Source organism: Amblyraja radiata, chromosome 2 (genome assembly GCF_010909765.2).
Source record: "Amblyraja radiata isolate CabotCenter1 chromosome 2, sAmbRad1.1.pri, whole genome shotgun sequence".
Lineage (NCBI taxonomy): Eukaryota > Metazoa > Chordata > Chondrichthyes > Rajiformes > Rajidae > Amblyraja > Amblyraja radiata.
In genome coordinates this window covers 128,794,335-128,816,168 of record NC_045957.1, presented here as the reverse complement: position 1 = coordinate 128,816,168, position 21,834 = coordinate 128,794,335, and the positions used below count along the sequence as shown (strand labels likewise).

Genomic DNA, 21,834 nt, shown 5'->3' with positions numbered 1-21,834 from the left:
GTTATTCAAACAGATCAGATATACCATGCATTAATGCAATCAAGTCAAACTTGAGTACAATAGCTAGAGCAAAGAAGAAGCTACTCTGTGTAGAATTCAGTTCTCAGTGTTGTGGCGCATCAGTTCCATAGGCGGAGTCCAATGTTTACAATGGGGTAGAGGTGATTTGGATAGTACCCCAGCTTGCGGATTGAACGTTCCAAAGCCTGGTAACAGAAAGGAAGAAGCTGTTCCTGAGTCTTGAGTTTACGCACCTTCTGTCAGATGGGAGCAGGGAGAAGAAGGTCCGACTGGGGTGGGACAAGTCTTTGATTAGGTACACAAAAAAGCTGGAGAAACTCAGCGGGTGCAGCAGCATCTATGGAGCGAAGGAAATGGGCAACGTTTCCGGCCGAAACCCTTCTTCAGACTTTGATTAGGTTGGATTAATACGAGGCAGCGTGAAATGTAGATGAGGTCGGGTGGGAAATCTGGTCTGTGTGATAAACAATTTCCTGCGGCCTTAGGCAGAGCTGTTCCTAAACCAAACTAATGCAACCCAACAATATGCTTTTACCATGTGCCTATGGAGTTTAGAAGCTACCTTACAATACAATACAATAATACTTTATTAACCATGTATGTTTTGCAACGTACAAGACATTTCATTTGCCAAGTCAGTCATACAAATAAAAGCAACAGAACACACAACATACATTTTACCATAAACATCCACCACAGTGACTCCTCCACATTCCTCACTGTGATGGAAGGCGAAAAAAAAGTTCAATCTCTTCCCTTCTTTGATCTCCAGTGGTCGGGGGCCTCGAGCCTTCTGTTAACGGGACGATTTTTCTCCCGTTGCCGGTGGCGTCCAGGCCCTCCGCGTCGTGACGATCACTTCTGCATCGGGGGGGAATCTCAGCTCCCCGCGGCGAGCGATCTGAACCCCGGGTCGGGGCTTGTCGAACCTTCTGAGTCGTTGGAGCTCCCGACATCCACGATCTCTCCCGAGACTGTGAGCTCTCGATGGTAAAGTCCGCAGGCCGTGGTTTGAGCGATCCCAGGCAAGGGATCGGCTTGGTGACCTTGGTGACATTTCCTCCCATCCTGCTTCTTTGAGAACTTTAATCCATTTTCCAAGTTTCTCTGCCATTTTCAACACCTATCCTGGCCATGTTTTTTCCATGCAATGCTTTTAATGTTTTCCTTTATCTCCTCTGCCGTAGTTAAATTCTTCCTTTTTGGGCTGGTGAGATTGAGTGGCATTGGATAAATATCAATTTACCCCTAAAGTGCTTGCATGTTTAAGCTTTCGGCAATAAGTTTATTTACAGCAACTTCATGTTTCTCATGGGAAGCAACTGCTTTTGCAAAATAGTAGCTGAGCAGTACTAATTGTCTTGAATTATGGAGATTAAAGGCCGGCACAGTGGCGGCACCGGTAGAGTCGCTGCCTTGCAGTGCCAGAGACCCGGGTTCGATCATGGCTACGGATGCTGTATGTACGGAGTTTGCACGTTCTTCCTGTGACTGTGGGTTTTCACCGGGTGATCCGGTTTCTCCCACATTCCAAAGACATGCAGGATTGTAGGTTAATTCTCTTTTCATGTATCTGTACACTGTGAATGGCTCGATTGTGATCATGTATTGTATTTCTGCTGGCTGGTTAGCATGCAACAAAAGCACTGTACCTTGGTGCATGTGACAATAAACTAAACTGAACTGATTATTGTAATTTGTAGTGGCATCCAGTGAAAAGCTTTGTTTTACATGCTATCCAAAAAGTTCATATATATCATACATAAATATAATCAAGCTTAATTTGAGTACAATAGGTAGAGCAAAGGGAAAGATACAGAGTGCTGAATATTGTTCTCAGCATTGTAACACATCTGCTCCTTCGCTTGTGAATGATTGCTCATTTTTGATAGATATTGCAGTCTTTTGCTATTTGTAATTAATTTTCAAATAAAATTGTGCATATTCCTTTGAGCAGTGTTTAAATGTAAGAGTGGGATGGAAAGCGATTTAGTTCACATTTTGTGACAAGTAATTTTTGGGAAGTTTAACCATTTTTGTTTTGCTGTGAATATCATGACATATGTTTTTCTTCAATTATTCTTTAACTAGTCCTTAATCATCAATGATTATTGCAGAATTCCATGATTTGTGTTTTGATTTGAATTGTATCTATTTAAACACATTGAAAATGTTGTTCACTCCATTCATGCATAATCATGTAACAAAATCTATAATGTTTGTGTGTTGACTATGTGCATCTATCCACAATGACACTCTTCCCCTCCCCCTTTTGGCACCATTTTGAAATGTATTGCCTACAGCTAGTAATCTGATACTTCATAATAATGAGAGCAAAGGCTCCCATGGCCGCAGTGCCAGATAAATGAAGAAAATTTGAGAAAGTACAGAAGTTCATTGCTAATGAAAGCAGACATGCATTTAACTTCCTAGGTGGTTCAACTGGATGTTTACTTTTGGGGAAAGTGCAAATAGTTAGCCTTTTGTTTCTGATCTGTATTGTTGTGCAACTTGCTGCTGCAGCAGCCTTTCAACATCAATTCTAAAAATTGTCAATTACAAAACTTAGTGCCGTTATTTAATTTAATAACTTTTTTCAGCATTTGTGTGCATTTTTTAACGGCTTGGAAAAGCCTTTTACATTCATAGCAATCAGCAATATGTCTCCACTGAGGGCAAACACATTTCTGTTCCAGGTGTATAGTGCCCAGGTCAAGTATTTCGGCCTTTGCCTCAGCATGGCTGTACAATGTTAATTGATTTAGTTCCAGCAGTGTGCATTGACCTGAACTTCATCGGGTCAGCATAACTGCACAAGAGGAACATGCAGAAAACTGGAGCTATGGCCAAGATCTGATCAACCAGAATCTCTTGTTTAGTGGCAGAGTAAATTTGAGTGGTTTGCTGTTTGTTTCTGTTTACTAACACGTATTTTTCTATTTTCCAGTCCTTTGACCTCTCTTGAATAACAAAGTTGCCATGAATTTTGGCATATTTCTGCTGTGCTTGTAAGGAACCAAACTAAGATTCCCTACACTCGTTTACATAGGAGTTTTTTTTTCTACAGTCGATGAAAAGAGAAATTCTAATCCATCCATTTTAGATTTCAGGTTCCTATTTTGGGTGAAAAGGATATGTGTGGCAGCATTGTGCCACCTACAGCTCTGTGTATAACTGCTATGATACATTTTTGTTGTTAAAAGTTAAAAAATGTATCATAGCAGTTACGGTATGAGGGGGGGGGGGGATGAGGGGGCAGGGAATCCAAGGGAGCCCAAATATGAAGGGACATTGAGAGTTTTTAATGAAAAAAAGAAGAATGGTGGTTAAGCACTGAAAATAGGGGAGGCATGGGGAATAAGTATTGGGGAATAATTATTGGGGCATGCTTAAGGAGGAAATTAGCGAGGCAAAAAGGGACATTGAAATATCACTGGAAGATAGTCATACAGAGTGGAAACAGGCCCTTCAGCCCAACTTGCCCACACTGATCAACGTGTCCCATCTACACTAGTCCCATCTGCCTATGTTTGGCCCATATCCCTCCAAACCTGTCCTAGCCAAGTACATGTCCATATGTTTCTTAGACATTGCCACAGCGCCTCCTTTGGCAGCTCATTCCATGTACCCATGTGTGGAAAAACGTACCCCTCGGGTTCCTTTAATCTTTCCTCCCCTCACCCTAAACCTATGTCCTCTGGTTCCTCTGTGTCCTCTGGTTCTCTATTTCCCTGACTCATCTCAAAGATGAGATTAAGGGAAACCCCAAGGCATATTATAAAAATATTATGAACAATAGGTTAACCAGGGAAAAAGATGAATTAGCCATGATAGTATTGAGTGGTGGAGCAGGCTTCGAAGGCCTTGTTTATTTTTTATGGTGTTCTGTGGCTGGAGTTTTATTTTCTCCCACCCCGTGGAAGTTTCCTTTTTGGATTCATTGTGTGCAACGTTGCATACAGATAGAACATATAAAACAGTGTAGCCCAGGATCGGGCCTTTGGCCACAATGTTTGTGCCAAACATGGCCACAATTAGTGCCAAATTAAACAGATCTTGTCTCCCTGAACATGATCCATATCCTTCTATTCCCTGCACTTTTATGTGCCTATCCACGAGCCTCTTAAATGCAATGATCAAATCTGCCCCCACCAGCAACCGTGACAATGTGTTCCAGGGCCCCACCACTTTGATCTTAAAAAAAAAAAAAACATGCCTCGTACGTCTCCATTAAAAAATTTCCCACATCGCCTTGTAGCCATACCCACTGATGTTGGACATTTCCACCCTGGAAAAAAGGTTCTGACTGCCTCTCACAATTATGTATACTTCTATCATGTGTCCCCTTGGTCTATGACGTTCCAGAGAAAACAATCCAAGTCTGCTAAACCTCTCCCTGTAGCTGAAATCCTCTAATCCAGAATTTACCAGACAGCATTCCAGTAAACCTCTGCATCCTCTCCAAAGCCCCCACATCTCCAATACTCAAAACACGCAATACTCCAAAGCGGCCTAACCAAAGTCCTACAGAGCTGCATCATGACACTTATACTCAATGCCCTGAGGAATGAATACAAGCATAGTAAACACCTTGTTTCACTCCCTATCTCCTTGTGATGCCACCTTCAGTGCATAATCTTGGACTCCAAGATCCCTCTGCACATCAATGCTGTTAAGGATATTATACTTTCCCCTTGCATTCAATCTCCTAAAATGCAACACCTGCAAAAGCTCGGGTTAAACTCCATCTGCCATTTTGCTGCCCATTTCTGTAGCTGATCTACATCCTGCTGTAATCTCTAACAGCCTTCTTCACTGTCTGCAACTCTTCCAATGTTGGTGTTATCAGCATTTGCATTTACGTGCTGGTAATTTACATATCACAAACAGCTGAGGTCCCAGCACAGATCCCTGTGGAACTCCTCTTGTCACAGACCTGCAGCCAGAATATCTCCCCCCCCCCATTACAACCCGCTTTCGATGAATAAGCCAGTTGGAAACCCATACAACCAAGTCATTGTGAATCCTGTACGTCTTAAACTTTTGGAGTAAATGTTGGGAAGAAAGATGTGATGCCGTTTTCCCTTTATGTAAGCTCCTCCATATTACGGCTAAACTTGGCCTATCGCTCAGTTACCTCTGAATGTTGAAATAATTTGTGGAACTTTTGGGTACTCTGGCTTTTTGGGACAGCACGGTGGCGCAGCGGTGGAGTTGCTACTTTGCAGCACCAAGGACCCGAGTTCTGACTACGGTGCTGTCTGTACGTGTGGGAAGCTCCGGTTTCCTCCCGTACTCCAATGACAAACAGGTTTGCAAGCGAATTGTCTTGGTAAAAATTGTAAATTGTCCCTTGTGTTTGTAGGACAGTGTTAGTGGTCGGCATGGACTCGATGGTCCAAAGAGCTCTGTATTTCTAAAAACTAAAAACAAAACAAAAAAACTTGTACCTTAACCAGGTAAAATTACTTTTATTAATAGGGGTTGAGTTAATCACCCATAAAAATAAATCTTGTGCTTTGTTGGCATATTCAGTCGGCTGATCTGCAAAATTCCTGAAATGATTTGTTGGTAACCCAGATTCCTTTTGTTCTTTGACCTCATTCATCTTATTTTCAGTGTTTTCTTTCATCCCAAGATGTAAAATTCATCAGCCACTAAATTGCACAGTTCACAATATTTCAAATATCTTGCTGTATTGCGCTCTTCCTTAATAGTACTACCCCTAACCTACCTACCACTGGTCACCAGTCATAATTACAAAATGCTGGAGTATCTCAACAGGTCGTGCAGCATCTCTGGAGAAAAGGAATAGGTGGCTTTTCGGGTTGAGACCCTTTTTCAGACTGAAAGTCAGGGGAGAGGGAAACTTACCCAGAGGGAAACGCATGCAGTTTCCCTCTCTCCTGACTATCAGTCTGAAGAAGGGACTCGACCCGAAACGTTACCTATTCCTTTTCTCCAGAAATATGCCACCTAACCCGCTGAGTTACTCCAGCATTTTCTGTCTTTCTTCGGTGTAAACCTGCAACTGCAGATCCTTCCTAACATGTTATTGTCACAGTTGTACAATGTAGATGAGGCTACATTTGGAGTATTCTGTTCATTTTCTGTATTATGCCTACAATATTCTGCTGTGCTGCAGTAAGCAAGAATTTCATTGTCCTATCTGCGACACATGACAATAAACTCTTGACTTGACGACTTGATTTTTGATCACCCTGCTATAGGATGGATGTTCTTGAGCATGAAAGAGTGCACAGCAGATTTAAGAGGATGTTGCAGGACTTAAGGGCCTCGGCTACTGGGAGAACATGGGCAGGCAAGGACTTTATTTCTTGTAGTGCAGGAGGAGGCTGAGGAGTGATTTTATAGAAGTGTCCAAGATCATGAGGCGGTTCGATAATGTGAATGCACAGTCTATTGCCACGAATAGGGGAAATGAGAACCAGAGTATCAAGAACCATAGTTCAGTTTAGTTTATTGTCACGTGTACCGAGGTACAGTGAAAAGCTTTTATTGCATGCTATCCAGTCAGCGGAAAGACAATACATTATTACAATTGAGCCATTTACAATGTATAGATACATGATAAGGAAATAATGTTTAGTGCAAGGTGAAGCCAGTAAAGTCCAATCAAAGATAGTCTGAGGGTCACCAATGAGGTAGATGGAAGTTCAGGATTGCTCTCTAGTTGTGGTAGGATGATTGAGTTGCCTGATAACAGCTGGGAAGAAACTGCATGAATCTGGAAGCGTGCTTTGGCACACTCCTATACCTTTTGCCCGATGGGAAAGGGGAGAAGAGGGTGTTCAGGGTGTGACTCGTCCTTGATTATGCTGCTGTCCTTGCCGAGGCAGCGTGAGGTATAAATGGAGTCAATAGAAGGGAGGTTGGTTTGTGTGATGGTCTAGCTGCGTCCACAATTTGCTGCAATTTCTTGCGGTCTTGGATGGAGCTGTTCCCAAACCAAGCGGTGGTGCATCCTAATAAAATGCTTTCTATCACACATCTGTAAAAGTTGTAGGGGACATGCTGAACTTCCTAAGCCTTCTAAGGGAGTAGAGTTGTTGGTGTGCTTTCTTGGTCATTGCTTCAATATGGGTGGTCCAGGAGAAGTTGTTGGTGATATTGACTTCTCGGAATTGGAAGTCTTCAATCATCTGTACTTTGCGCCGTTAATGCAAACTGGGGTATGCGAACCGCTTGGCTCCCTGAAATCGATCACTATCTCCTTTGTCTTGCTAGCATTGAACCCAAAAGGCAACCTTTTCACACAGAAAAGTTACTGGAGAGGATTTTCTTTTAAAAAGTTATTGAAATTGCTGATAGGGTTTAAATTTTGTAAAGCAGAATAAAATTTAGAAACAAAATGGAATGAATTACACTTATGAAGCAAAGTTCTCAGATGTATCTCCACATGAGGTACATGCAAACTGCTCACATTGTTTCTGCCAAACTTAAATCACAAAGGAGTTGTGTGCAGAATAGGCTTCATGGTAGGATGCAGTGGTGGCAGTAGTTTGTTTTTCGGACTGGGGACCTGTGACTAGTGAAGACCACTGCTGAGCCCATTGCTATTTGAAAATTATACCAACAATTAGGATGAGAATGTACAAGGCGTGATTAGTAAGTTTGCAAAAATAGGTGGTATTGCAGAAAGGGACAAGCTTGGATGCAGTGCTTTGGTCGGCATGTTCGAGTTGGGTTGAAGAGCATATTTCCATGCTGTATGATGTTATGACTCTAAATGATTTGTGTTCATTTAGCCTTTTATTTATGCGTGTAATGTCTCATGTCGGGTACAAGTTGAGGAAACTGAAGCCCAGCTGTAAGCTGGTGCCAAACCTCAAACTTGGTGGACTCAACACAGATGAATGATTCATAATCAGTCCTCGGGTTTTTAGAGTTGCACAGATGTTTTCAGGAAACATTTCAAATGACTGATCTTGAATTGCAAGGCAGCTTTAATTGCTGATGTAGAGCAAGCCAAGTAGTATGGAGTTCTATTCTGAGTACATGGAGTCCGCATGCGGCAGTGATGACCTGATTGAGGCAGGTACAATTCAAACATTCAAAAGACATTTGGATAGGTACATGCTTGGGTAAGTTTAAGAGGGATATGGATCAAACTCTGATAAATAGGATGAGTGTTGATGGGCATCTTAGTCGACATGTACGATATGGGCTGAAGGACCTGTTTCTATGAACTTAGAACATAAAACAGCACAGAAAAGGCTATTTGGCCCACCATATTGATGCTGAGCATGATGCCAAGATAAACAATCATCTTCCTGAAAATGATCCATATTCCTCCATTCCCTACCTATTTAAGGGGCTCTTCAATGCCACCATCATAGCTCCCTCCTCAACCACCCCAGGCAAGGTGTCCATGCATTTACCACACTCTGGTTTTGCTCTGCACATCTACTTTAAACGTTGCCCCTCTGTCTTATAGGCTTTGCCACTTCTACCTTGGAGGGGGGGTTATCTCAAGAGAAAACAATTCTCTGACATTTGTCCAAACTCTTCTTGTTCAAGCCTAATCCAGGCAACATTCTGGAAAACCTCTTCTGTATCTCTTCAAACTGCCTTTTCCTTCTTGTAATGGGGTGACCAGAACTGCACGCAATATTCCAAATGTTCTTGGAGAGTTACATCATGACTTTGTGCACATTGAGTTTAGTTTGTCATGTGTACAATGAAAAGCTTTTGTTGCATGCTATCCAGTCAGCAGAAGGACACATGATTACAATCGAGCCATTTGCAGTGTATAGATACATGATAAGGGATCATCGTTAAAGTAAGAAATGTTGCTGTAGGAATAGAGATTTAAGAGTGTGGAGCGGTTGTAATATGAGTTTTTAGATCTGTTTCCTGTGACTAGCATGCAAGTAGTCGCCCGGGTTGGGTGCCATCTTGCATGATTCTTATACTCAATGCCCCAACAATGAGGCAAGCATACCATTCATTAAACACTTTCAGAGAGCTATAGACCTGGGCTCCAAGATCCTTCTGCACATTAGTGATGTGATGGATCTTGCTATCAGCCATATACCTTTGTATCCACCAACCTAAAGTGCAACACCAAACATTTGCTCAAATTAAACTCAAACTGCTGGTCCTCTACTCACTTCTGTACCTAATCTACATCCTGCTGTATACTTTGACAGCCTTTCTCACAGTCTGCAACTCCAGCAATCTTAGTGTCTTCTGCAAATGTATTAAGCAACCCATCTACATTTATGTCCAAGTCATTTATATATAGATATATATATCACTGAGCATGACTCTATGATTCTGAGATGTAACCCCCTGGGGCTATAGCTGCATTTTAAAGGGTTTATTCGAGTGTTAATTTAGAAGTGGATTTAGTTTATTAAGGATGAAATCCTGTGTTTTATTGAATGGTGGGTATGAGGCGAAATCAAGATTTCATTAATTCATTCAAATATTACATCTTGCTGAGCCTAACTGTGGGACAGCGATGCTGTTTATGAAATATGAGTAACATTTTATATTACTACAAGCTAAAAGGTGCAAAAATGTAATGGGGGGGAAATAGAAAAAAATTCCAAGGGCAATTTCACACATGTGAAGGAAGCCACAATGAACTAAAACCGGTTTGAGCATCAGTTGTGACATCGTGAATAACCACATGATGGCAGTGCTGTGGAGCTTGCCATTTTATGATTTGTTCACTGAAGGAAAGAGATTATTTACAAATTAATCAAGGCCTATATTATACCCGTTGGTTTAACAAAATCATTCTGTTAATCGATTCTTTAATCATGGCATTTGTATTCACTTTCATTAAAGTCAGCCTGGTAAGTGTGCATTGTAATTTTTAGAGTGAACCTAATTTTTGAAATCTCACTTTCCCCCTAGCATCCATTCCTGTTTAATTAAAGTGTGGTGTAAGTTTGGTGTTCCTGGAACAAAGTTTGAATTAAAATTAAAACTTAAATGTTATCACTTCAGCCAAATGCTTCACGTTCTTGGGCATTTATGTATAAAACTGCAATAATATGGTGTGAGTTTAATTTATAGAAATGAGGAAATGTACGTCTATTTTTCCATGAGGGTTTGTGACAATCTATTATAGATTACTGCAAGTGCTACAGCTGGAGACATAAAGTAATTGCCTTCCCATAGGATCATGAGGGCGGAGAAATCGTAATTTTGGAAGCCTTAAAGAACTTTTTAATGTTTGTTATACCATAATTCTTAACAAAAAGCAGCACTAATAGAATTGTACCATTCAAGCTTAATGAATGGATGGGAAACAGAGGGTGGGGAATTCCTTTCAGCATTTCCATTAACATGTTTTTATAGTCTCTTACTTTCCCCAATTGTCTTCGAGGTTATCGTTGCATCTTAGACTTCAAAATTGAGATCTGTTGATTTGTTGAGATCAATGATTTAATTATACATTTTGTCATATGTAGCTGGTACAGTGAAATGCTTTGTTTTGCATACAACCCAGTATAATCATGTATCAGACCTCACCTAGGCAGTACACGAATGTTGCCACGTTTTGGCACTGACCAAGTTACAAAGGTTCACCAAACATTCCTGTTCTGCTGCCCGCTGCTGTACGTGGCAGCAGCCTTTCCCCCTTCATTCTCGACAGCGATATTGGCGAAATGACATTCTCAGGGATTCTTGCTATCAAATTTGATTTTCTGTAGCTGCTGGATGGAGTGTGAAGTTAAACATTACAAATTCGTTATGTGCAGTGTTTGTGTAACCAATTAATGATCCTGTGGAAAAGAATAAAATAGTTGTAAAATATTTAGAATTGCACATCAGCACACAGGTGGCAGGCAGTGTCTTGGCCTGCTATCGAATGTGATTTTTCTTGGAATGTCATGAAATGAAATATTTGTATAGCATGGACGTTTTTGTATGGGAAGGAAGCAACATTTATTTTTGGACATTTTGAAGCTCCTTGTATATATTTCCTCATAATCGTAAGAACTCATTTCACTTTTACATCCACTTTTCCATCTACACTATTCTGCTTTTACTCTGGCTTTTCTGTTATACTCCTTTTCTTTGTGCATCTTATTTCAGCATGTCTAGTTTATTTAATGTAATGAGCATTTTTAAAAATTGACTTCCCAAATACATGCAATCTGTGAAACTATTTATTTTTTGTAACGATATAAAGAGGTTACATTTTTGACTGCAAATGACCTATGTTCAGTGTGACTGCATATAAAAGGAAAATGGTTGTGATTTGGAAATACTGCTGTATTCTGTGGTTTGTTTCATCAAAATTAGTTCTATTCAGTGTATTGCTTTAGTTTTTGATGTCTATTGGTTTAGAATTTTTCTTGTTGAACAGGTAAAGTGTGTGTGAAAATTATGCATGGCTACCTTGCTTGATATGTTACTGATTTTCTAGTCCAATAATTCTAGAGCCATTTATTTACATTTTGCTGAAAGATTTATGTTCAATATAGAGTGGCAGACAGTAAGAAAGGCAATAAAATTGAGCACATGAAACTCTAGGGGAATTGTTAATTGCACTGTGCAACATTTGGAAAAATGTCATTTGATTAATAGTAATATTAGTGAATTGTAAGACATTGGGTCCTAAATTGTGTTGCTTAGTTGGGAGTAATGTTGGTTGTAGAGGTTTGTCTATTTTAGCCCACCAAGTGGAAAGAGACCAAGACCCATCTATCTCACTCCTCTCCACCCCGAACTATCCGCCTTCCCCTTTCCATGCCATACGTGTACATTTGTGCTTATTTGGCCACTATCACTATTCATTTCCTTTATACTATTTGTTGTGGTGAGAGATTAAGAATTTGTCGTTTGTTGCTTCATGTGTGATCTTAAATGTTAGCAGTAATTGTACTTCCGAGTTCCTACCTACCAACCAAAGGGGATATTTATAGGAAGCAAATAGAGTGGTTCAATTGAATTATCTAACTGTGTAACTCCTCTGAGTGCAAATGCTTCTGAATCTCTCTTTTATGTTGGTTGCACTGCAGCTCAGTGCAGTACTGATTTCTGTTCCCATATATATCCCTGCTAGACAGAGGTTAAACGTTGCTACTCTTAATTAATTGAGATAATCTCTTGCAATTTAAAAAAAAAACTCCTGTATATCTTTTAGTTCTGACCAGCATCACTGATGGGATTGCCTCCCTCCTCCCCCACTATATTTTTTTAGCTCTTAAAATTCCATTAAAGGAAAGTCGCACTCAAATATTATTCTCGCTGCCAGCCTGAATAATGACTGGAAATTGGCACACAACCATTGTATACCATGTGATTTTTGTTGAGTTTTTTTAATTTAGTGAAGGCGAGTTCTTAATTAAAAACTGATGGAAATGGGGGAGGGGTGTATGTGGCATCCCTTGAGCTAATTCGTGTGTTAATGTATTTTGGACTTAATTCACATCAGGGCGATATAACTTATTGACTTTAACTGTTCTCCTGATTCATGATTGAAACTGACTACGTGTGGGTTACGGAATATAACTTTTATACCAATGGTACTGAATTCCTTTCCTGCATCTATCTTTGTCAAATTAGCTTTCTTGTACGGTGTAAGTTGTATTCTGAGCTTCTCTTCATACAGCTCCTTGTAGTGCCATCTTGTTAAAAATGCTGTTTGAGGGCTTAATGAAATCTCTAACTGCAGTTACTTTTAAAATAAAGAAAGCCCCCTGGTAGTCTTTTATCTCTTGGCCTCATTTTTATAGCTATCATAATGGCTCGTGATGTGGAGCAGAAAATATACAATTATCATGGGTTTGTGGCAAATAAAGGTGCTTTGTACTGTAAATTTGTATGGAATAATTCATTTGCATCTTTCTATTTAATTAACGTGGTTATGCATCAGCCTCGTAGAACATCTCGAAGTACAATTACATAGGAGATAAAAACAATACCGGTAGCACTCCTGACAATTTTGGTCTTTGCCTTGCTAACCTTGTTGTAGAATTCTTTGCAAGGCCAACCTTGGATTATAGTTCGAGCAAATTAAACAAGCTTGTCAGGGAGCATGCATTTCACACACTTTTGTGATTCTGCTACCAATTAGGTTGAAACAAAACAAAGCCATTTTAGTTGCAGCAAAATACAGTTCTAATTAAAGTTGTTTTTGATCTTCATAATCAATATTTTTTTTTAGCTGCGACCCGAGCTGATAGTTAAGTAATAGTTTTTTGAGACCAGATAAGGCAAAATATGGAGTTCCCTTCATTATACACGTGCATTTCGTATAAGATGTGCAATATTACTCATAAAAGGGTAGTCTTATTTATGATGTCCCAGTTTATTTTTTTTAATTCTTGGGGTATCGCTGGATATCCTTTTTGCTGATATTGCTCACACATTCACAGCATTGTAGCCAAAGGAATTACAACCCTCAACTAGCATCCTGGCTAACCAAACACCCATAAAACTGGCTATTTACTTGGCTTACTATAGCAAATCGTGAACTGTATTAATGTTTTTTTGCTGGCAGTGCTGTAAGTAGTTCCAGTGGTATAACATTTAAAAGAAAAATTGACATTCTGTATTTGACTTTGATTCGGAGAAGTTGGCTGTAGTGGTGTAAATATTTTTGTAGTGGAATACGGAACAATAAGTATTTAACCTAGAAATCTTAAATTTGTTCTCATTATTTTTACTAAAGGTGTTAATATCAAAGTTATCACATTAATGGAGGGACAACGCTACAACTATTTGACTGGTGTTGTTCTGACTCTTTTAAAGCCTGTTCAAAGTTGTTTGGGTTTGATTTCTGGCATGTGATCTGTCAGAGCACTGTTAAAAGGATTAAGAGAAGTGGTGGTAAAGAGGTGGATACAGAGAGAGATTGGATATAGAGAGTGGAGAAATTTTTTACAATTACTCCTGATTTGTCTTGCAACCTTACTATATATTTCGATGCAAGCATGACCAGGTTGGGGTTGGCTGAATTGTTTTTCACCAACATGAACTCCAGAGAATGATGTTTGCCCGAAATCCATACTTGACCATGAGCAATGGCTGAAATACTGGAGAGGAAGGGTAGATGATGTGTAAATCTACTGATCATATCTTATGATAGCTACTTGCTAAAGACTGATTATACAATTTTAACGGGCTCTGCTCCACTGTGGGGAAAATATCACAAATTCACATGCCAGCAAGTGCAATGTTGAGGTCAATATGCAAAATTGTGATTAATTGTTTCAAGCAGGACTACCCCCCACCCCCGCCATCAGAGTAGTCTAATTCCTTAATACACTTGTGGTTTAATATACTCCTATGTCAGGAGCTATCATTGTAGGAGCAACATCATTTAGGAGGTTTTATAATCATAATATCAGATTTATTCCAATTATAATTTGTAAGTGCATAGTTTGACACTTTTTAATCCCAAATCATTTTCTTTTAATTTCCAAAAAGTGAAATTGGTGACTCTCACAATCCTGGAATCAACCAAACATTAGTGATAGGAGGAATTTGTAACCTAATTTAGGTTACATTGGTTGCTTTTGCTTTCTCCTGAAAATGCGGGAAGTCTGCGGTATGCTGCTCTTGAACTGACAGTTTGGATTTACACAGAGGATGACGTGATGCCGATATGTGGGTAGAGTCTGACGCTTTCCAACTTCTCCATTATAAGCTTTGACCAATGACTTGGCATTTTGAGCCAAGCCAATTTATTCATTACATATTTGAGTATTTCCAGTCTTAAAAAGGGTCAAGTTGAATTATGCAGCAGATTGGCTCATGGAAAAGGGACACGACAATTTAATTATAAATATGTTTCCGAATAAAAATGTCCGTTGATATTGTTTTCTTAGATGGTGTGAAATGTATTTTTAGCCTATTACTATTTTTATTTTAGATTGAGCATTTTCCATATTTATCGATTTGTTATGCATTTTGTGGTATTTGTATTTAATCACTGAAATTGTTATAAAATAGAAGAAATGCATCATTTATTTGAGAAGCTAGAATAATTGTAACATAGTAATATTCAAGTATATATCTTAATAACTAGAAAATAAAAGACCAGTTTGGAGATTTTGTAAATGGCTATCATGCTCTTATTTGTTTCTGTGCACCTGTTAAGAAGCAAATAAAACTGAAAATTTGCAATATTGATATGGATATAATTTATAATTTTTTGAATGCATTACTTTGAAGTTCCTTTGCTATGGGTGCCACACTCTCTAAAATTAATGTGAAACAGCTTTGTAAATGGTGTGAACAACTTTAGCCTAGCAAAAATTTGTATAAAATAAAACGTGCCAAATTGAATTGAAGCACTGCAACATATTTGCACTATGCAGTAGATTAATATATTTTCAAAAACCTGAGATCCTTTTTATTGGCACAGTTTAGCACCAGACAACAAGATTGACCCTGAGATGAACAACTTTGTTGCATTTTATGCATCATTTTCACTTTCAAAATGCTAAGAAAATTGTAATAATTTCCAAAAAACACTATCTCCAAGAGTAATTTAAATAGGTTACGATGAGAATGTCTGATATGAATAAGAAATATCAATAAGGAATTCCAGATATTTATGGATTAACTCGCGCCCAAACACGGGGTAATTTTCAGTATTTCCAAAATAATTGCCATATGTATTTACTCACCTTGAATATTAATATGCTTCCTAATAATAATGATGATTGGTTAAAAATATTTTAAATGTTTTTCAAGGCTAATTTGATATTAAAATGTAATATGCATATGTCGATTATTTGGGTACTGCCTATTTTCCAAATAAATATCAAAATTATCTGTTTGCACAAATCAGTTTTTTTTTAAATACAGAGCTTGTTTATGTTGTCATTTCCTTAATTGTATAAATTGTTAAGAAAGCATGCTGGAAATGGTTGTTCAGTGCAAGAACAAAATATTCAGATTATGGATATCATACTCTGTTTGTTTAGGCCCACCTGTTAAGAAGCAATTCTTGGATAAAACTGAAAACATTAGCATTGATTTACAGAATTTATTTTATTTCAGAGTACATTGGCAATTGGTGACATTCTCTCTAAAATGAATGTGGAATAGCTTTGTGCAGTGAGAGATTACTGAGGAAAAAATTGTTAATTGCTGAATAATGCTGTGTTGGGAGTTCAGGATTTCCAAATGTATTTTTCGTTTGTTTTTGAGAAGTAATAGTATTTTTCTTTGGGGGGGAAAAAAGGATTTGCATTGATTCAATGTTCATTGAAACAAAATGCAAATGCAGTTTGTTTATAGAAAACATTTTGAGTGGAGGATTATTTTCAACTTCTGTTGGAGATTATTGACTAATAAAATGTTAAATTTGTTTGATATTGAGAAACATTGTTGTGCAGCAGATTATAATTTTAGAATTGTAAAGTTTGATTTGTTTAGTGTTGTGCCAATGCTGTCTCGATCTTCAAATTCCTGCCTTGTTTTAAAAGCTTGGGCAATATTCTCAATGACATGTATTGAGGTGTTTCTTTGATCACAGGAGGTAAAAATATTAATGGTGGTATAAAGTTTTCTTAAATTTCTGTGTAGGAAAGCTTGAATAAGCAGAGTTTGTCTCAAAGCAAGCAGGTGCCTTGTGGTCGGTAGTATCATGTTATTAACCTGGTGTATTCCTCTCACTATTTCATTGCTTCTCTGAACAGAGTCTTTATGCTTTCTTCAAAACCTTCTAGATACTGACTTTTTTGTGTTGCAGACGTTCAGAGAAGTGAAAAAGAAAAGGAAGTAAAACACAGTGACTGTTTAGTCATGTGCAGCTGAGTGCATGAAATGGCTTTTGCTCAAATTACATTGCCTGAGGAGCTGCACTGGGTTCGCTGTCTTCCTCGATCATAACACTATGCTTAGGCTCTTGTAAGTTTTTGACAAAGTCTACTTTGTTTTGTTTTTTTGCAGGATGCTTCATCTGCAGACATCAGGAAAGCTTATCGGAAAATGTCTTTGATCTTGCACCCTGACAAGAACAAAGATGAAAATGCAGAAATTCAATTTAGACAGGTAAGGGCAGCCTTTAATTCATTTTATTGCACAATTTTTCTATTTTTGATTAGATGTTTCTGATATTAATCTTTTTGTGTTCTCAGTTAGTGGCTATCTATGAAGTTCTGAAAGATGAAGAGAAAAGACAAAGGTATGATATTTTATTAAGCCTATTATTTATGGTATGTTATTTTTGTATTTGGTTTATCATAACTCTGAATTGAGGGATAAATGACAAGCAAACTTGATTTTTTCCCCCAGTTTTTTGCTCTAGTTAAATATATTCTTGAAATTAGTTTGTCAATAAAACTGCGCACTTAGATTTATGACGAATAATGAAACTGATCTTCGCTATTTAGCTTGCTTTCAATGTTTGCACAATACTGTGGTATACTACATGACATTGATATTATTTTTGTATGACTAAACCCTTGTTATTAATGATACTAATTTTCATGTCTGTGTGTTTGAAAGCCTTTTGTGCTATACTCTTCCACGAACTTGGGCTATAAATCTGCCTTATTCTGACATTTCATGGCAAATACTGCATTTTTAACTGCTATATTGAATTAAGTAGCAAGGATTTTCTCCAGTAGCAATTGGCAAAACGTGGTAATCGTTTTTTATTGATTCCGTATTAAATATTTAACTCCTTTTTTTTGCCTGGATGAAAGTAGCAGTAGTTGGAGGTTGGACAAATATGAGAATGTAATAATTAATCTCAGCTTAAGATCTCTAGAGTTCAGGTGACCCTCTGTAAGCAATATCCTTCTTTTATTTTTAATTCCACAAATACATCAAAATGTTGTCCATCCAGCAAATTACTACATTTTGAGTTGAGGACGAGTGTGGAAATGTAACATCAGCAACTCCTGTGAGTCCTCGGTTCAAATCCACTCACGCTGAAGGGCGTTTGGGATAGCATTGGGAATCTCATTGCCACTTGTCAAAAACATACAAAAGCCCAGTGTAAGAAGCGGAGTGAACACTATTTCCCAAACTACCACCCAGTCACACACCTGTTCCATTTGTGGTGGAATGTGATAGTCTAACAATTTTCCTCATAAGCCACCTCCAAAACTGACAGAACTGGAATCATCGGAGTCATCCTTGATCCTGAAGTACTGCCAAAGAAGACGACATCATACATTTATGTTCCAGTGGATATGTGGGTTTTATAATGCAGCCTGTTTAGGTCATATTACACAAGCTAGTTTTCAGTGTTTATATTGCTGAATTTAATACCTAAACCTAATCCTGGTGTAGATTTGTTGTCGCTAATTTCTGCCGATCTCTCAGAATTAATGAATTCTGGATAGTGTGCGCATTTGCCTCTCAATGACACTGGATGGGACCATTTGGCCCAACAGATGCATGCTGGCTCCTGGAAACAATCCTATCCACTCCATTGCTCCACTTGGTATTTTTCTGTGCATCTGTTATTCTCAACTGCCCATCAACTCCCCTGTGTCCATCAACCTACATTAAGGGAACCAGCCAGTGTGCCTTTGGGATTTGGGAGGAAACTCGTACAGCCACAGAGAGAACAAGCCACTTTACACAACAGTACCCAAGAGCGGAATTGATCCCTGCAGTTCGTGCGACATCACCAACTGCTGTGTCACTGTGCGCTGCTTAAATTCCAGCTTTGAAAAGTCATTATAAAATGGTTTGATTAATGCTCAAATTTTAGTAACATCAAAAGAAGAAGCCTTACCTATCTTTTACTCAATGCTAAACCCCACCTCCCTCCTCATCTGCCGTCTTAGGTCAACAAAAAAATTGAAGTTCGTTTATGAAGAGAAATATTTGGCAATTCCTTTCCCTCCCAGTTTTTCTAAATCCAATCTAGTGAGCCGAGGAGATCGGAGTAACTTGGAGTTTTGCTAATGCCAGTTAGTTCATGGGTTGTGGCCACTGGAAGCAATGCTAATATTAATATCCATTCCTAATTATCCCTTGAGTTGAGTGGCTCGATAGGTCATTTCGGGGAATAATTCAAAGTCGACCAAATTGATAGGTTTGGGTAAGTATAGCAGATTTTCTCCTTGTGAAAGGCTATTAACAAACCTGGTGAGTTTTTACAACTGTCTGAGGGTTTCATGGATAGTTGTAAAAACGATCACATTTATTGATATCAAACACCTTTAATTCACATTTATGTTTGATTCCTTCAGTTTGCTTTCTTTCTATCATGGCGTGATTTGAAATTTGGGATATAAACGATTATATTCCCTCTAAGCATAATGTACAGCTTCCTTTTCACATGTTTACCAATCCATAATTATTGAAAACTAACCATAATCCATCACAAAGATTCATTCACTATCTGAAAATAATTAATTTACATGTTTCAGAGTTCCCCCATCTGTCTTCCTCAAGCAACCTACCCAATTAGTTAGAATATGTTCCTTCTGATTTAAGTTTGGCAACAAACAATGTGAACAGTTTGCATGTACCTCATGTGGAGAGACATCTGAGAATCTTGCTTCATAAGTGTAATTCATTCTGTTTTGCTTCGAAAATTTACTTGTGTTTAATTCCTTTCTGCATAATTTAAATTCCTTCAGCAATTTCAATAACTTTCTAAAGTATTTTAGCTAGAATTAGTGTTTTGGATTATTCTAGTATGAAGTAACAGTATTGCAGGTTGTTTTAAATACTGAACAATACTAGAACTTAACTGAATTTAAAAAGACAGTGCTCTCTTTTAATATTTAAAACAAGACTAATAGGGAAAAGCTGAGAAGTGTTTTTTTAAATATAACGGAAATTGTATTCCATCACCAGGAGGCAGTGTGCAATATAAAATTGACAGCAATGCCAAAGGCCTATGAAATGAATTTGTCGTCATTTTGTAAAGTATGTGCTTGATATGCATGTTAATGAAGTGTTTAATGCTTGTACATTAAACACATTTTTGTTCATTCTGACTCTACAGTGTTTGTATAGAAACATGCCTTCCAAGTAATGTTTTAAATTTATGCTGCCAATAATCGTTCTTTCTCAATTGTGTTGTGACAATTGCATAATTTGTATATAGAATGGTTCTGAACACTGAAGAAACACATAGATTATTTTGAGCGAGGCATGTTGTGTGTGCAGTTTTAGTTTTATGTCCAGATCTTATTTTTATTCTCCACAAAGTTGCCGGAAGCACTCTTAATCGCAGATTGAGGGCATATGGAGCATAAAATAAACAAAATGATTAATGTGATAGACGAATTGGCAAATAGTGGAGAGGAGGATGAATTTGATTCCAAATAAGATACTGAAAGAGAAGTGGAGAAGGTTACTTCTGCTGTTGGTCACCAATTTTCTGTGGTAGCAAATTCAGTTACGGTGAAATTAATAAGATTTATTAATACAATCATATAGGGCTTTGGTAGCTTGTGTCTAATTTTTGGTTCTTTGCCTAAAAAGATTGTGCCTTAGAGGAAACACAGCAAAGGTTCGTCATACTGAATCTTTGGATGGGTAATCTGTCTTGTCTGTGGTGATTGGGCAGACCATGCCTTTATTTATTGCAAGGTAAAAAGAAAAGTAATCTCTTTGAAACACAAAAAAGTCTCGGTCTTTTGAGTCTGGATTTAGGGAGAATGTTACGGGCGGAAAGATAAAGACTAGAAATTTGTGACATATTGCCGTGGAGCACGGAAATGGGCCCTTTGGCCTAACTCTCCATGCTGACCAAGATAGCCATCTATATATTTTCTGGAGTTTGCCCCACATCCTGCTGAACCATTCCTTCGCTCCATAGATGCTGCTGCACCCGCTGAGTTTCTCCAGCATTTTTGTGTACCTCCTGCTAAACCTTTCCTATCTATGTACCTGTCCAAATGTTTTTTAAATGGTATTGTACCTGCCTCAACTGCATCCTCTGACAGTTTATTCCATAAATGTACCACTCTGTGGAAAAAGTTGTCCCGTGTGTTCCTTTTAAATCTTGACGAGCAAAAGGGGTTGTGATAAGAAGGAAGGGAAGTTGCACACGATGAGGCTGTGTCTAATTTATCTGACCTCCCACTTTCAGTTTGGATGAGATTTCTCTTAACATCCTTGGCATCAAAGATAACAGGATGTCTGGATTCCCTTGATTCCAAGGTTGCTGTCATCGGACCAGAATGTGGACCAGTACAGTACAAGAACAGGCCCTTCAGTCCACAATGTCAATGTTGACCATGATACCAATACCATCTCTTACCTGCCTCCTCATCATCCATATCCATTAATTCCCTGCATATCCATATTCCTATCCAAACGTCTCTTAAATGCCACTATAGCAACTGAGTCGGTTACCAGACCCGGCAGCATGTTCCAGGCACTCACCATTCGCTGTGTGGAAAGAGTCGCCCTGCACATCTTCTTTAAACTTTGCTCCTCACCAGAAAGCACCTCTGGTATTTGATTTTTTTTCCATCCTGGGAACAGGATTCTGACCAATCTGGACTGTTGGCAGCCACCGGCATTCCATAGAAAACAATTCAAGTCTGTCCAGCCTCTCCCTGTAGTTAATACCCTCCAATCCAGGTATCATTCTGCTAAACCTCCTCTAAACCCTTTCCAAAGCCTCCACATCGTTGCTGTAATGAGGCGACCTAGAGTATGCACAATTCTCAAAATGAAGCCTAACCAAAGTCCTGTAAAGCTGGATCAATGCTGTTAAGGGTCATGCCATTAATTGTATACATTCTCCTTGCATTCCAATTGCTCAGATTAAACCATCTGCTACTTCTCTACCCATTTCTGTAACTAATCTATATCCCGCTGTATACCTTAACAGCCTTCCTCATAGTCTACGACCCTAGCAATCTTGGTGTCATTTGCAAATGTACT

General features: G+C 38.5%; 1 protein-coding gene across 1 annotated transcript in view; it reads left to right on the top strand.

Annotated features, from left to right (window-relative positions):
- dnajc1 (DnaJ heat shock protein family (Hsp40) member C1) overlaps positions 1–21,834 on the top strand; it is a 115,071-nt gene that overhangs the window by 7,287 nt on the left and 85,950 nt on the right. The window contains exons 2-3 of the mRNA XM_033015510.1: positions 16,915–17,016; positions 17,103–17,149. Coding sequence (XP_032871401.1) covers positions 16,915–17,016; positions 17,103–17,149 — 149 coding nt within the window. The remainder of the gene's footprint in view (positions 1–16,914; positions 17,017–17,102; positions 17,150–21,834) is intronic.